General features: G+C 42.4%; 1 protein-coding gene across 5 annotated transcripts in view; it reads right to left on the reverse strand.

Annotated features, from left to right (window-relative positions):
* Positions 1-4,043: 4,043 nt before the first annotated feature.
* FAR1 (fatty acyl-CoA reductase 1) overlaps positions 4,044-17,446 on the reverse strand; it is a 118,917-nt gene continuing 105,514 nt past the window's right edge. The window contains exons 15-16 of one of the 5 annotated variants that reach the window (XM_082341526.1): positions 17,171-17,289; positions 15,672-15,836 (exon numbers count right to left, since the gene is read on the reverse strand). In XM_082341526.1, the coding sequence (XP_082197652.1) occupies positions 15,782-15,836; positions 17,171-17,289 (174 nt within the window). In that variant the 3' untranslated portion in view covers positions 15,672-15,781. Of the gene's footprint in view, positions 4,065-10,524; positions 10,826-15,386; positions 15,837-17,170; positions 17,290-17,446 lie in introns of those variants that run through there. The other 4 variants (XM_082341518.1, XM_082341516.1, XM_082341528.1 and 1 more) reach the window with 4 other exon arrangements.

Genomic DNA, 17,446 nt, shown 5'->3' on the forward strand with positions numbered 1-17,446 from the left:
TAGCCAAAAGGTGGAAACAATGCAAATGTCCATCAAATATTGGATAAAACATGTTTATCCATAAAATAGAATACTGTTTGGCAATAAAAATAAATGAAGTACTGATATGTGCTACAATATGGATGAAATTTGATTACACATATTGTATTATCCCATTTATACCCATATCCAGAAGAGGCAAATCCATAAAGACAGAAAGTAGAATAGTGATTGCTAAAGTTAGAGACTGTTGGAGGAAATGGAGAGTGATTGAGAATCAGCACAGCGTTTCCTTTGTGGGCAATAAAAATGTTCTAAAATTAATTGTAGTGATGATTGCACAGCTCTGCGAATATACTAAAAACCATTGAATTACATACTTTAAATGGGTGAGTCGTATGGTATGTGAATTGTATCTCAATCAAGCAGTTTTTTAAAAAAGATACACTGGTAACAAACAGAATGAAGCAATCAGCTGGGGTGATTGAAGCAAATGAAGCAAAATGTGCTGGGGTGCCGGGTGCCATGCCGGGTGAGTGGCGATACAGAAGTGAACTGAGGGGGGTGCTTCAAGATGGCAGAGGAGTAAGATGTGGAGATCACCTTTCTCCCCACAAATACATCAAAAATACATCTACATGTGGAACAACTCCTACAGAACACCTACTGAACGCTGGCAGAAGACCTCAGACTTCCCAAAAGGCAAGGAACTCCCCCACGTACCTGGGTAGGGCAAAAGAAAAAAGAAAAAACAGAGACAAAAGAATAGGGATGGGACCTGCACCTCTGGGAGGGAGCTGTGAAGGAGGAAAACTTTCCACACACTAGGAAGCCTCTTCACTGGCGGAGACAGGGGTGGGGGGGTGGCAGGGGGGAAGCTTCGGAGCCACGGAGGAGAGCGCAGCAACAGGGGCACAGAGGGCAAAGTGGAGAGATTCCCACACAGAGGATCGGTGCCGACCAGCACTCACCAGCCCGAGAGACTTGTCTGCTCACCCGCCGGGGTGGGCGGGGGCTGGGAGCTGAGGCTTGGGCTTCGGAGGTCAGATCCCAGGGAGAGGACTGGGGTTGGCTGCGTGAACACAGCCTGAAGGGGGCTAGTGCGCCACAGCTAGCCGGGAGGGAGTCTGGGAAAAAGTCTGGACCCGCCTAAGAGGCAAGAGACCATTGTTTCGGGGTGAGCAAGGAGAGGGGATTCAGAGCACTGCCTAAATGAGCTCCAGAGATAGGCATGATCTGCGGCTATCAGCACGGACCCCAGAGACGGGCATGAGATGCTAAGGCTGCTGCTGCAGCCACCAAGAAGCCTATGTGCAAGCACAGGTCACTATCCACACCTCCCCTCCCAGGAGCCGGTGCAGCCTGCCACTGCCGTGATCCAGGGACAACCTCCCCAGGAGAACACACGGTGCACCCCAGACTGTTGCAATGTCATGGCGGCCTCTGCTGCTGCAGGCTCGCCCAGCATTCCGTACCCCTCCCTCTCCCAGGCCTGAGTGAACCAGAGCCCCCTAATCAGCTGCTACTTTAAACCTGTCCTGTCTGGGCAGGGAACAGATGCCCTCAGGCGACCTACATGTAGAGGTGAGGCCAAATCCAAAGCTGAACCCCAGGAGCTGTGCGAACAAAGAAGAGAAAGGGAAATCTCTCCCAGCAGCCTCAGGAGCAGCGGATTAAATCTCCACAATCAACTTGATGTACCCTGCATCTCTGGAATACCTGAATAGACAATGAATCATCCCAAAATTGAGGCGGTGGACTTTGGGAGCAACGGTAGGCTTGGTGTTTGCTGTCTGCGACTGACTTGTTTCTGATTTTTATGTTTATCTTAGTATAGTTTTTAGCACTTGATATCATTGGTGGATTTGTTTATTGGTTTGGTTGCGCTCCTCTTTTTTTATTACTTAAAAAAAAATTTTATTTTTAATAATTATTTTTTAATTTTAATTATTTTATTTTATTACTTATTTATTTTTTCTTTCTTTTTTCCCTCCATCTTCTTCTGAGTGGTGTGGCTGACAGGGTCTTGGTGCTCTGGCTGGGTGTCAGGCCTGAGCCTCTGAGGTGGGAAAACCGAGTTCAGGACATTGGACCACCAGAGACCTCCCGGCCCCACATAATATCAATTGGTGGGAGATCTCCCAGAGATCTCCATCTCAGTGCTAAGACCCAGCTCCACTCAACGGCCCACAAGCTCCAGGGCTGGACACCCCATGCCAAACAACTAACAAGACAGGAACACAACCCCACCCATTAGCAGAGAGGCTGCCGAAAATCATACTAAGTTCACAGATACCCCAAAACACACCACCAGACACGATCCTGCTCATCAGAAAGACAAGATCCAGCCCCACCCACCAGTACACAGGCACCAGTCCCCTCCATCAGGAAGCCTACACAAGCCCCTGAATCAACCTTACCCACAGGGGGCAGACACCAAAAACAACAGGAACTATGAACCTGTAGCCCATGAACAGGAGACCCCAAACACAGTAAGTTAAGCAAAATGTGACAACAGAGAGATACGCAGCAGATGAAGGAGTAAGGTAAAAACCCACCAGACCAAACAACTGGACAGGAATTGGGCATCTACCTGAAAAAGAATTCGGAGTAATGATAGTAAAGATGATGCAAAGCCTTGGAAATAGAATGGAGAAAATACAACAAACGTTTAACAAGGACCTAGAAGAACTAAAGAGCAAACAAACAATGATGAACGACACAATAAATGAAATTAAAACTTCTCTAGAAGGAATCAATAGCAGAATAACTGAGGCAGAAGAACGGATAAGTGATCTGGAAGATAAAATAGTGGAAATAACTACTGCAGAGCAGAATAAAGAAAAAAGAATGAAAAGAATTGAGGACAGTCTCAGAGACCTCTGGGACAACATTAAACACACCAACATTCAAATTATAGGAGTCCCAGAGGAATTAGAGAAAAAGCGAGAGTCTGGGAAAATATTTGAAGAGATTATAGTTGAAAACTTCCCTAACATGGGAAAGGAAATAGTCAGTCAACTCCAGGAAGCACAGAGAGTCCCAGGCAGGAAAAACCCAAGGAGAAACACGCCGAGACACATAGTAATCAAATTGGCAAAAATTAACGACAAAGAAAAATTATTAAAAGCAACAAAAAATGACACATAACATACAAGGGAACCCCCATAAGGTGAACAGCTGATTTCTCAGCAGAAACAGCAAGGCAGAGAGAGTGGCAGGACATATTTAAAGTGATGAAAGGGAAAAACCTACAACCAACATTACTCTACCCAGCAAGGATCTCATTCAGATTTGATGGAGAAATCAAAAGCCTTACAGACAAGCAAAGGCTAAGAGAAATCAGCACCACCAAACTAGCTCTACAACAAATGCTAAAGGAACTTCTCTAAGTGGGAGACACAAGAGAAGAAAAGGACCTAAAAAACAAGTGCAAAACAATTAAGAAAATGGTAATAGGAACATACATATCGATAATTACCTTAAATGTGAACGGATTAAATGCTCCAACCAAAAGACACAGGCTGGCTGAATGGATACAAAAGCAAGACCTGTATATATGCTGTCTACAAGAGACCCACTTCAGACCTAGGGACACATACAGACTGAAAGTGAGGAGATGGAAAAAGATATTCCAGGCAAATAGAAATCAAAAGAAAGCTGGAGTAGCAATTCTCATATCAGATAAAATAGACTTTAAAATAAAGACTATTACAAGGGACAAAGAAGGACACTGCATAATGATCAAGGGATCAATCCAAGAAGAAGATATAGCAATTGTAAATACTTATGCACACAACATAGGAGCACCTCAAAACATAAGGCAAATGCTAACAGCCATAAAAGGGGAAATTGACAGTAACACAATCATAGTAGGGGACTTTAACACCCCGCTTTCACCAGTGGACATACCATCCAAAATGAAAATAAATAAGGAAAAACAAGCTTTAAATGACACATTAAACAAGATGGATTTAATTGATATTGATAGGACATTCCATTCAAAAACAACAGAATACACTTTCTTCTCAAGTGCTCATGGAACATTCTCCAGGGTAGATCATATCTTGGGACACAAATCAAGCCTTGGTAAATTTAAGAAAATTGAAATCGTATCAAGTATCTTTTCGACCACAATGTTATGAGGCTAGATATCAGTTACAAGAAAAAAACTGTAAAAAATACAAACACATGGAGGCTAAACAATATGTTACTAAATAACCAAGAGATCACTGAATAAATCGAAGAGGAAATCAAAAAATACCAAGAAACAAATGACAATGAAAACACAATGACCCAAAACCTATGGGATGCAGCAAAAGCAGTTCTAAGAGGGAAGTTTACAGCAATACAATCCTACCTCAAGAAACAAGAAAAATCTCAAATAAACAACCTAACCTTACACCTAAAGCAATTAGAGAAAGAAGAACAAAAAACCCCCAAAGTTAGCAGGAGGAAAGAAATCATAAAGATCAGATCAGAAATAAATGAAAAAGAAATGCAGGAAACAATAGCAAAGATCAATAAAACTAAAAGCTGGTTCTTTGAGAAGATAAACAAAATTGATAAACCACTAGCCAGACTCATCAAGAAAAAAAGGGAGAAGACTCAAATCAACAGAATTAGAAACGAAAAAGGAGAAGTAACAACTGACACTGCAGAAATACAAAGAATCTTGAGGGATTACTACAACCAACTATATGCCAATAAAATGGACAACCTGGAAGAAATGGACAAATTCTTAGAAAAGCTCAGCCTTCCAAGACTGAACCAGGAAGAAATAGAAAATATAAACAGATGAATCACAAGCACTGAAATTGAAACTGTGATTAAAAATCTTCCAACAAACAAAAGCCCAGGAGCAGATGGCTTCACAGGTGAAGCCATCAAACATTTAGAGAAGAGCTAACACCTCTCCTTCTCAAACTCTTCCAAAATATAGCAGATGGAGGAACATTCCCAAACTCATTCTACAAGGCCACCATACCAAAACCAGACAAAGATGTCCCCAAAAAAGAAAACTACAGACCAATATCACTGATGAACATAGATGCAAAATTCCTCAATAAAATACTAGCAAACAGAATCCAACAGCACATTAAAAGGATCATACACCATGATCAAGTGGGGTTTATCCCAGGAATGCAAGGGTTCTTCAATATATGCAAATCAATCAATGCAATACACCATATTAACAAACTGAAAGATAAAAGCCATATGATAATCTCAATAGATGCAGAAAAAGCTTTTGACAAAATTCAACACCCATTTATGATAAAACCTGTCCAGAAAGTAGGCATAGAGGGAACTTACCTAAACATAATAAAGGCCATATATGACAAACCCACAGCCAACATCATTCTCAATGGTAAAAAACTGAAACCATTTCCTCTAAAATCAGGAACAAGACAAGGATGCCCACTCTCACCACTATTATTCAACATAGTTTTGGAAGTTTTAGCCACAGCAATCAGAGAAGAAAAAGAAATAAAATGAATCCAAATCGGAAAAGAAGAAGTAACGCTGTCACTGTTAGCAGATGACATGATACTATATATAGAGAATCCTAAAGATGCTACCAGAAAACTATTAGAGCTAATCAATAAATTTGGTAAAGTAGTAGGATATAAAATTAATGCACAGAAATCTCTTGCATTCCTATACACTAATGATGAAAAATCTGAAAGAGAAATTAAGGGAACACTCCCATTTACCATTGCAAATAAAAGAATAAAATACCTAGGAATAAACCTACCTAAGGAGACAAAAGACCTGAATGCAGAAAACTACAAGACACTGATGAAAGAAATTAAAGATGACACAAACAGATGGAGAGGTATACCATGTTCTTGGATTGGAAGAATCAACATTGTGAAAATGACTATACTACCCAAAGCAATCTACAGATTCAGTGCAATCCCTACCAAACTACCACTGGCATTTTTCACAGAACTAGAACAAAAAATTTCACAATTTGTATGGAAACACGAAAGGCCCCAAATAGCCAAAGCAATCTTGAGAAAGAAAAACAGAGCTGGAGGAATAAGCCTCCCTGACTTCAGACTATACTACAAAGCTACAGTAATCAAGACAGTATTGTACTGGCACAGAAACAGAAATATCGATCAATGGAACAGGATAGAAAGCCCAGAGATAAACCCACACACATATGCTCACCTTATCTTTATAGAGGAGGCAAGAATATACAATGGAGAAAAGACACCCTCTTCAATAAGTGGTGCTGGGAAAACTGGACAGCTACATGTAAAAGAATGAAATTAGAACACTCCCTAACACCATACAGGAAAATAAACTCCAAATGGATTAAAGACCTAAATGTAAGGCCAGACACTATAAAACTCTTAGAGGAAAACATAGGAAGAACATTCTATAGCATAAATCCCAGCAAGATCCTTTTTGACCCACCTCCTAGAGAAATGGATAAAAACAAAAATAAACAAATGGGACCTAATGAAACTTAAAAGCTTTTGCACAGCAAAGGAAACCTTAAACAAGACGAAAAGACAACCCTCAGAATGGGAAAAAATATTTGCAAATGAAGCAACAGACAAAGGATTAATCTCTAAAATATACAAACAGCTCATGTAGCTCAATATCAAAACAACAAACAACCCAATCAAAAAATGGGCAGAACCCTGGTCTGGGAGGATCCCACATGCCGCGGAGAAATTAGGTCCGTGAGCCACAACTACTGAGCCTGCGCGTCTGGAGCCTGTGCTCTGCAACAAGAGAGAGGCCGCGGTAGTGAGAGGCCCGCGCACCGCAATGAGGAGTGGACCCTGCCTGCCACAACTAGAGAAAGCCCTCACACAGAAACGAAGATCCAACACAGCCAAAAAAAATAAAAAAATAAAAAAATAAATAATGGGCAGAAGACCTAAATATACATCTCTCCAAAGAAGACATGCAGATGGCCAAGAGTCACATGAAAAGATGCTCAACATCACTAATTATTAGAGAAATGCAAATCAAAACTACAATGAGGTATCACCTCACATCAGTCAGAATGGCCATCATCAAAAAATCTACAAACAATAAATGTTGGAAAGGGTGTGGAGAAAAGGGAACCCTCTTGCACTCCTGGTGGGAATGTAAACTGATACAACCACTATGGAGAACAGTATGGAGGTTCTTTAAAAAACTAAAAATAGATCTACCATATGACCCAGCAATCCCACTACTGGGCATATACCCTGAGAAAACCATAATTCAAAAAGAGTCATGTACCACAATGTTCATTGCAGCTCTATTTACAATAGCCAGGACATGGAAGCAACCTAAGTGTCCATCGACAGATGAATGGATAAAGAAGAAGTGGCACATATATACAATGAAATATTACTCAGCCATAAAAAGAAACGAAATTGAGTTATTTGTAGTGAGGTGGATGGACCTAGAGTCTGTCATAAAGAGTGAAGTAAGTCAGAAAGAGAAAAACAAATACTGTATGCTAACACATATATATGGAATCTTAAAAAAAGGTTCTGAATAACCTAGGGGCAGGACAGGAATAAAGACGCAGATATAGAGAATGGACTTGAGGACACGAGGAGGGGGCAGGGTAAGCTGGGACAAAGTGAGAGAGCAGCACTGACATATATAAACTACCAAATGTAAAATAGACAGCTAGTGGGAAGCAGCTGCATTGCAAGGGGAGATCAGCTCAGTGCTTTGTGACCACCTACAGGGGTGGGATAGGGAGTGTGGGAGGCAGATGCGAGAGGGAGGGGATATGGGGATATATGTATACATATAGCTGATTCACTTTGTTATACAGCAGAAACTAGCACACCATTGTAAAGCAATTATACACCAATAAAGATGTTAAAAAAGAAAAGATATGTTGAAATCCTCACCCCCAAGAATGCAATCATACTTGGAAATAGGGTCATTGTAGATGTAATTAGTTAAGGTAAGGTCATACTGGAGAAGAGCAGACCCCCCTAATCCAACATGACTGGCATCCTCATAAAAAGAACACCACGTGAAGATGAAGGCAGACATTGGGGTACTGTGTCTACAAGCCAAGGAACATCAAAGAAGAGGCATGGAACAGGATTCTTTCTCATACCCTCAGAAGGAACCAACCGTGCCAACACTGTGATCTCAGACTTCTAGCCTCCAAAACTGTGAGAGAATAAATTTCTGTTGTCTTAGCCACCCAGTGTGTGGTATTTTGTTATGGCAACCCTAGAAAACTGATACATCATCCAAGCACAGTTTATGGGAGACGATGCCTTGGCCAATGGGCTTTGCACATCCTGGACCACGAGGCGCAAGCATCATTCAGTCCCTATATGTCCCTTAGTTTTGTTTCCAGGCTTACCAAGTTATAGATAATTATGATACTCACCTCCTCCCCATCCCAGGGAAAAGATTTTTCAGCACAAGTATGCCAGCCCATTGCCTCTCAGGGCCTGAGCTCTCCTGAACACTGACAAGGGAGAATCTCTGTCTCAGAGCAGAGAGCCAGACCCAGCTGGCCTCACCTTAGGCTGGTGGTTTCCCAAGTATGCACAGAGTGTGCGAGGCAAGGGATGAACAAGATCTTCCATTGGGGGTGAAGGAAGGATATATTAGACATTATTTAGAATTTCTTTTAAATTAGAAATAAAGTTTAATGGTATTTAATGCCTGATTCGACAAGAAAACCCGTAAATAACTCATGAATAAATATTCATGTGTTGTGGATGTGTGCTTCAAAACAGTTGCAGTGATAGGACTTGGTGGTCACTGCCTTACACATGGCCTTAGATAATATCACTGCCGTTTTTCTGATTCATAAATCATAAAAGACCTTAAGTGTCAGGCCAAGGGATGTGGTTTCTATCCTGTGGGTTGTGAAAGCCCTCGGAAGGTTTTAAGTGGGAAATACACAGTAGCAATTCTGGGGGGAGGTTAACAGCATAATAATTAGTGTGGATTCTGGAACCAGCTGAATAATTTACTAGCTGTAATATTTGCTACCAGTTTAACCTTGGGCAAGTTATTTAGCCTCTTTAAGTCTCTGTTTCCTCATCTGTAAAACGAGGATAATAAGAGTAACCACCTCTTTTTTTATATATATAAATTTATTTATTTTATTTATTTATTTTTGGCTGTGTTGCGTCTTCGTTGCTGTGCGTGGGCTTCTCTCCATTGCAGTGCACTGGCTTCTAATTGTGGTGGCTTCTCTTTGCAGAGCACGGGCTCTAGGCGCTCAGGCTTCAGTAGTTGTGGCACACAGGCTCAGTAGCTGTAGCTTGTGGGCTCTAGAGCGCAGGCTCAGTAGTTGTGGTGCACAGGCTTAGTTGCTCTGCGGCATGTGGGATTTTCCCAGACCAGGGATCAAACCCGTGTCTCCTGCATTGGCAGGTGGATTCTTAACCACTGCGCCACCAGGGAAGCCCAAGAACAACCACCTCTTGATGTTGTAGTAAGGACTGCGAGAAAAAGAACATTCAGAGCACCTCCTGCAGGGCAACTGGCACACGGCAGCCATCAATAGTGGTATGATTCTATTTTAGGATATCACTCTCTTACATCTCAATGTAAGATTCAGACCTCAAGTCGCTGTGTTCTACAACTAGCTCTTCGAATAGAGGTGGAAGCTGCCTAAAAAGCAATATTTGACGATCCGTCCTGGTTTACTCAGTCCTGGGCATAATGGCTTTGAAGGCCTCTGATAACATGCAAAGGCATACCTGGAAGGTGTAAGCCGTTATATGCATCATTTGTGCACAAGATTTAAATCCAGGTCACCACAGGCCAGTGTACCAAGCTGTCATTATTCTAATGTGGTAGGCTCTAAAACTAGTTTCTCCTGAAGTGCTTTATATTTTTTACTTCCAAATCGTTTTACTTGCCAGTTTAACATCACAGTCTTGCGGCTGTACCTGCCCCTACCACGAATCAGCATTAATTGGATTTGGAAATCCAAAAGAAAAATGACAGGTGGTGTTACGTTCTTAGCCACTCGGACTCTAACTGGTTTTAAAATTGCATTCCTCTCCCCCTTGGAAAATCCAAGTCATTTTCTCTGTTTAAGAAAGAGTATTTGCAGGTGCTGAATTTGTTCTTGTAGCTCCAAATCTGAGGGGTCCTCTGGCAGAATACATTCAAGAGCACCATCTCCTGGCCAAAGTTTAAAATGAAAAGAAAATGAAAGAATAAGCAGGTGCCTAAATGGTCTTGTGCCTTTAATCAGCAGCTTAACTACTTAACCATGAGAATGAGCTTCCCCGGGCTAATGAGAGTCGCCCAATTTGCAGAAACTGGCTGTTTATTTTTGTAGCACAATTTTCCAGCTGCCTGCATCCTGTGTCCTTTACAGTGTGTGGCATCTGCTTATGCTGTGTTGTTGGTGTATATAGTTTTGTTTAAAGGCTCCTCCTGGATGCTGAGAGGCAGAGCACAAGTTAGGTCACCCAGGTTTGAAAATTGGATTCAGGGATCCAGAAAACTTCCTGGGTTCAGACTATCAGGACCCAGGAATCAGATTCAAGTCTCTTTATATTTCTTTTTTTTTTTTTTAATTAATTATTATTTATTTATTTTATTTATTTTTGGCTGTGTTGAGTCTTCGTTTCTGTGCGAGGGCTTTCTCCAGTTGCGGCAAGCGGGGGCCACTCTTCATCGCGGTGCACGGGCCTCTCACTGTCGCAGCCTCTCTTGTTGCGGAGCACAGGCTTCAGACGCGCAGGCTCAGCAGTTGTGGCTCACGGGCCTAGTTGGTCCGCGGCATGTGGGATCTTCCCAGACCAGGGCTCGAACCCGTGTCCCCTGCATCGGCAGGCAGACTCTCAACCACTGCGCCACCAGGGAAGCCCCTCTTTATATTTCAATACTAGACCAAAAAAAAAAAAGTGATAAGACAGGTTGAACTTTGATGATACTGTATAAAAGCAAGGAAAATCAATGAGAACTGAAGCAATGTGGTCCAGGCTCAGCACATCTAGAGCTATCTATCATTTTGCTCTTTTAAAAAGTGCAAGTGTTTCTGCAATAACGAGATATATGTGTTCCTGTGGGAGACGACAAAAAGACACTTTCTGCAAATTGCAAACTAAAAATAATAAGACTTATGGGGGAAAGAGGATTGAGGCAGACAGTTTAAAACTTACACAACTTTGCAACTAGAACACTAACAAAAGCAATAAAAATCTTAATTTTAAAATATCAGCAGAGTTTAAAAAGAATGCTCAGCACTTAATAAATAAAACATTTTGCAGAAAACAAAGGACTTTGCCTTAAAAAGAAAAAAAAGAAAGAGAAGGTAATTTGATAGCAGGCAGTGTGGGAGAAGCGTAGTCTTCTGAGTCTCGGAAATAAGGGAACGATGCGCAGGATGGGGGCGCACTGAGCAGGAAGCACTCCTAGACCAAGGTGATGGCTCAGCTAAGGCGACAGGGAGACATGAGGCAGGGAGGATCATGCACCACCCCGCCTCCCTCCTCAGCTTGCTGCCGTCAGCCGTGGTCCTCAACTTTGCCTTCATCTTCTGACAGGCTAGGAGCATCTCCTATGAACCAGCACAACTTCCACGTTTCACTGACACCAGGCCACCATTTATCAACTACATTTGAGCTAATTTATGTTACAATCACTCACAAACGCACAAGTGTTAGAGCTAACAGACTGAACGTGGGATGTTTCCCTGGAACACATCTGACAATAACCCCTGCTGAAAGGACGGATCTGTCAGCCCTCCTTCTTCCTCTGGCCTCTCTCCCTACAAACTCAGTGTTGGATTCACAAATGTCTCAGCTCCTGCTAGCTAGGCGCCATCAAGGCTCTGGGCTCCCAGGCTTCAATTATGTCTGTGGTGCTAACAGGTAGTTAACAATACAGTATATATTTGACAAGTTTATTTTGGTTACTAGTGAGGGAACCTAAGCTCAAACTATCTTAAGAAAAGGATTACATTTTGGTAACCTAATCAAAAGTTCAGTTGTAGATACGGCTTCAGGCTCAGCTGTAGTCAGGGGCTCAAATTTGGTCCCTGTCTCTCTCACCTGCACTCTCCCCATTTTCCACTTTCCTTGGTGATAGTGTCCTTCCTTTCCAGGCCCTCTCCTGCTGATGGCACCTGGATCTTCCAGATTTATAATATTCATAGCTAGCAATGCCAGAGGAAAGAGAGCTTCTCTTTCCCAATAATTTTTGCAAAAATAATAATAGTAACAACAACAACAAACAAACAAACAGAAATGGTCTCACTGGTGCGGCTTGATGCACTACTGCCCAACCTTGCCCTAGTCCAGCAGGGATGATCAGAGGATCAGGTTTTGGGCTGACCCTTGGATTCAGGGGTTGAGTCGGCCCCAGCCAAACCACCTGTAATTGGAGAGGGAGCAGTCTTCAAATGAGAGACAGGTCCAGTGCATGGAAAGGAGGAACAGATCAACGCAGATACCCATCACCCACAGTGGTCCAAGCCAGGCACCCATCTAGTAGCTTGTGAGGTTTGGGGCATCTGGTTTCTGATGAACATGATATCTTAGACCAACTATTTATCTTGGATTTAAACAAAGGAACAGAAAAAGATGGATCCGGCCTGCTTGAATATTTTGTTTGGCTCAATAGTGCTGTTCTTTTGTTTTTGTAATTGGCTGCCAACATTTAGAACTTGCAAAATTTAGGGCTTCTCTTAAACTGGAGCCACACTGTGCCCATTTTCCCACATGGAGATATAGGCTCCATTGAATAGGGGCTGCCTCTTTATTGAGGCAACCTATCCTGTTCACAGAAGACCCCACTCCTCCTCCGTCCTCCCCCAGTTCACTTATTTTGTTATCCACCTGGCCCCTGGTGGCATTTGAATTTGCAATCTGCCAAGTGAGTTTAGCTCTGGCCACCCAGCCTCTCCAGTGGCAGTTGGCAAGAGTTCTCTAGTCAGGAAGGGCTGGGTCAGGTGCCCTCTGTCTTCCTCTGCTGTCCTGTCCTCATAGTGTTTCAAACGTGCCTGAAACTGAGTCATTGGTCAGGTGCTCTATTACTAGGACTTGCTGCCTTACCATTACACCTTCTAAAGTTAATGAGCAGGCAATTTACTGAGATATTTATTCTAGCTTATTTCCCCAGCTGAAGGCAAGTGAAAAGGTAAATTTCCCCTCCCTTATTCCTGGAAGAACAGACAAGCATTTGTGTCCAAAAGATCTAAGTGACCTTTGCCTTGTGGGAGAATTAACAGGCTTTTATTTTCAAGGACCTAGTCACCTAGAACCTAGAGCTGGATTGTTCCAGAGAAGAAAGTATCCCAAGGGTTGAAGAGAGAGAAAACTCGCAAACAAGAAGAGAATTACACTCTTTAAGACTCAGGCTAGAGGGAAGAAGCTGGGTTCATAAATGACCATGACCTTCACCTCACTTAATATCCCCAGGATGAGCAGGACTCAGTAATATTAGGATTCCTTCTATTGCAAATGACAGAAGACACAGCCAAACAGGCTTAAAGAGGAGAAAAAAGATGAGGTTGGGTAATTTATTTGTTTGTTACTAAAAAGTGCATGGGTAACTAACTTCAGGTGTGGGTTGATCCAGGGGTATAAAATATATCACGAGGACTGTTTCTATTCACCTCTCAACATTGCATTTCCCTCTCTCTGTTGACTTCATTGTCAAGATCCATGTAATGTTCCCCCAGCAGCTGTCTCAAACAAACAAACTCTCACTGGCTTCTCAACAGAATATATGTCAATTACTGAGCCAGTTACTAAAGCCATGAGACATAGTACTCTAATTGGCCAGTCACATATTTCTTCCCTGAAACTGTGAGAATTGGGTACTATAACTGGAAGAAGTCAGGTATGGATGCTGAGTAGCAAAAAACTACTAGAGGCTCCAAACAGAGATGGTTAAGAACACTGGGCACAAGGAACCAGGGCTTAGGTAGGAATCTTGGCAAAGATCTCTGTGTTTGGGCTTGTTATAACATACACGGAATCCGCTGCTTCTGAATGGATCCAACGAGACATGACCAAGAAGTAGCAAGAGCTGCACCCACCTGCAAAAGCCTTCTTTTGGGAATACCCCATAAGCCCCCAGGGCTCTTGCATAATTGCTGGATAGGAAAGGTGTGCACATAGGCATGCACGTGTGCACACACATGCACACACACAGAGGCACAGACTTTGCTTTTCTCATTAATTCTGGCAGATAAAGGACTAAGCCAAATCTATTTGATTTGGACTGTGATGTTTCTAACACTTAAATAGCCCTAGTGGATTGTTTTCATCATATAAACATTGTCTCCAATCTACTGTCTTTTTCCTGTGGTCTCTGAGCAATTACAACTGTATTCCACTCCACTCTCCTCTTCTTTCATTGTCTCTAAGTCAACTCTTTCCAGGGCTCTTTCATCACCCAGTGCCACATTTCACTGCCCACACCTGTCTTGTTCTGTTGGCATTAAAGCTGTGTACTCTATGCAGTCCTGGCTTATCTACAAGCTAATCCTAAACTATACAGTCGAAGGAGATACTTACATCCCTTCAAAATGCTTCTTCATTTATGTTAGAAAGAATTGGCCAGAGGACAGACAGCTGTGCATGACAGAACTGTGTATTAAACCACCTGCACCCCTAGCAGGGGCAGCATGGTTTGCAGGCACCAACCTGCATCGAGGAGTAGAAAAGCATGAATGGACTCAGCCTGAGCACAGGTATGTAGAAATACCTGGGGTGAGGGGCTTTGGAACCACCTGGAACTCCTTTGTGAGCAGATGGGACTCACAGCACTCAAGACGTGGGATTCTATGTTAATTCAGTGTATTTTACACTCTCAGGCAGGTGAAGCCAGGGGGGTTTAAAGTTACATAGGTGAGGTTAGCAGTGGCCAGCAAATGTATGGCCTCTGTGGTCCTCCACCCACCCCTTTCCCCCTTTACAATCAAAGCCCCTCTAGCCCAGATTCTGCTGTCTTTGTGTTTCAATAAGAACCCTCATCATTCATTTCACCTTATTGGCATTGTAGTCCAGCTCTTCTACGTTATACTATGTATAAAGTGAACATATGGTCTCTGTTGCCTGGCAACGAGAAAAAGCTGATGTATGAGGCTAAGTGAATAAGCAGAGATGATACTCATTCATTCATTCAACAAATATTTAGCCTAAGTTCTACCACCCAGTAAGTTTTGAACTCTTGCAGGTCTGATGCCCAAATCAAGCGTGGGAACATGAACAGTGAGACTGAGTGAAAACACAGCAGTTCTTTGTGTTTCTGTTAGAGAAACACTGGTGGGAGACAGAGGACAAAGGAAGGAGACACAGGACTGGAGTGACCTCAGCTGGGGGCGGGGTTTCACAGTGTTGGGTGCTGCAGAGAGGTAGTCAGCAGGAGCAGGGGCTGTGTACATCATCAGAGGCATTTTTTATTTTATTTTATTGTTTTCATTGACGTATAGTTGATTTACAATCTTGTGCCAATCTGCTGTATGGCAGAGTGACTCAGTTATACACATATAGACATTCTTTTTTTATATTCTTTTCCATTACAGTTTATCACAGGATATTGACTCTAGTTCCCTGTGCTGTAGAGTAGGACCTTGTTGTTTATCCCTCCTATATATAATAGTTTACATCTGCTAATGCCACACTCCCAGCCCTTCCCTCTCCCACCCCCCTCCTCCTTGGCAACCACGGGTCTGTTCTCTATGTCTGTGAGTCTGTTGCTGTTTCATGGATAGGTTCGTTTGTGCCATACTTTGGATTCCACATGTAAGTGGTATCACATGGTATTTGTCTTTCTCTTTCTGACTTACTTCACTTAATAATCTCTAGTTGCATCCATGTTGCTGCAGTCATCAAAGGCATTTTAGAAGAGGCTCTGCTTGCCATAGCTTCTGGCAGCGTTGCTTCCTACAGTGGAAAGAAGAATGTTGTTGATGGGAATTCCCAAAGTTAGGCTAAAGTGGGGGTGAAGTAACTTTTCTAGGTGAAGAGGTGATCTTTTTTTTTTTTTTTTGATTTGTATGTGTGTGTTTTATTATATATTAGTCTCTTAAATCAAATAGAAGACAAAAAGTGGAGCTACAAACCAAAGTTACAACAGTACTAGCTTTCCTCGTCGCCCGTCTGTCTACTTTTACCAGAGGTCTTTATTTCTTCATAAGGCTTTGAGCTACTGTCCAGGGTCCTTGACTCCAACCTGAAGAACTCCCTGTGGCAGGCGGGTCTGGTGGTTAAGAACTCTCTCAACTCTTGATTAACTGGGAATGTCTTGATTTCTCCCTCATTTTCGAAGGAAAGTTTTGCTAGATATAGGATTCTTGGTTGACGGTTTCTTTCCTTCAACACTTCAAGTACATTGAGTCATGCCATCTGGCCTCCGAGGCTCCTGATGAGAAATCTGCTCAATGACCTTCCTGGCAAACCTTCTCTCAGCTTCATAGACTTTCATAATGTACCGTATCATGTCTTATGCAACAGAACATTTTGTATAGTATCGTGAAGTCAGTTAAGTTGTAACGTTATTTTGAGACCAGAATTTAAGGAAAAGGAATTGAACATTTCAAGTGTAGACATTATGAGGTCTCTAAAATTATTACACATTTTCAAACTAGAAAAGAAAGGCCACTGAAGTATCCTGCAGATTTTTATTTATAACAAAGTGAATACCAATATCTAATAACACACGTAAAGAAAAATTTCTTTGGGATCCTTTTTCCTAAGTGTAAAGGGGCCTTGAACTCAAAAAGTGAGAAAACCACTGTGGTGTATCCCCAGCGGTGATAGGTCCATTTCTTGCTCTGACCTCAGAGTGCACCATTGTGATGTACTTCACAAAGCCCTATGAAAGAGAAAGGTGGGCCCAGGTTTTTGGTCCTTAGAGCCCAGGAAGCTGCTTTTGGTGACCTGACGGCCTTGGACCTACAGTTAGCTTGTGTTTTCCTTGTTTCTGCCATTTTGTTGATTTTCGTTTCTCTTTTCTCTACTCTTTTTTATTTGTGTCATTGTTCTTTCTACAGTTAGCATAGTGAGTATTGTTGGTATAGTTAATACTTGATTAGCATAGTTAGTGTAGTTAGTACTAGTTAGCGCTGTTGGTACAGTTAGCGTAGTTAGCGTTGTTAGTAGAGACAGCATACTTAGCACTGTTAGTACAGTTAGCATTGTTAGTTAGCGTAGTTAGCGTTGCTAGGTAGTGCTGTCAGTCAGTGTAGTTAGCAGATCACCATGATGCAGGGCCTCACAGCCAAATCTGCTGGCAAGAAGGCTCATATTGATGACTTCGAGATCCTCCACACCATTGGTGAAGGCACCTTCGGTAAAGTGAAGTTGGCCCGGCACATTCTGACCGGGACACAGGTGGCTGTGAAGGTCATAAAGAAAAGGCGTCAGAGCTTCTCAAGTGTCCAGGTACTTTTCCGGGAAGTGTGCAGTCTGAAGGCTCTGAATCACCCCAATATTGTAAAACTGCTGGGGGTGATTGACACAGAGGAGACATTTTTCGTGGTGATGGAGTACCT

This window comes from Balaenoptera borealis (genome assembly GCF_965194805.1).
Source record: "Balaenoptera borealis genome assembly, chromosome: 11".
NCBI classification, from domain to species: domain Eukaryota; kingdom Metazoa; phylum Chordata; class Mammalia; order Artiodactyla; family Balaenopteridae; genus Balaenoptera; species Balaenoptera borealis.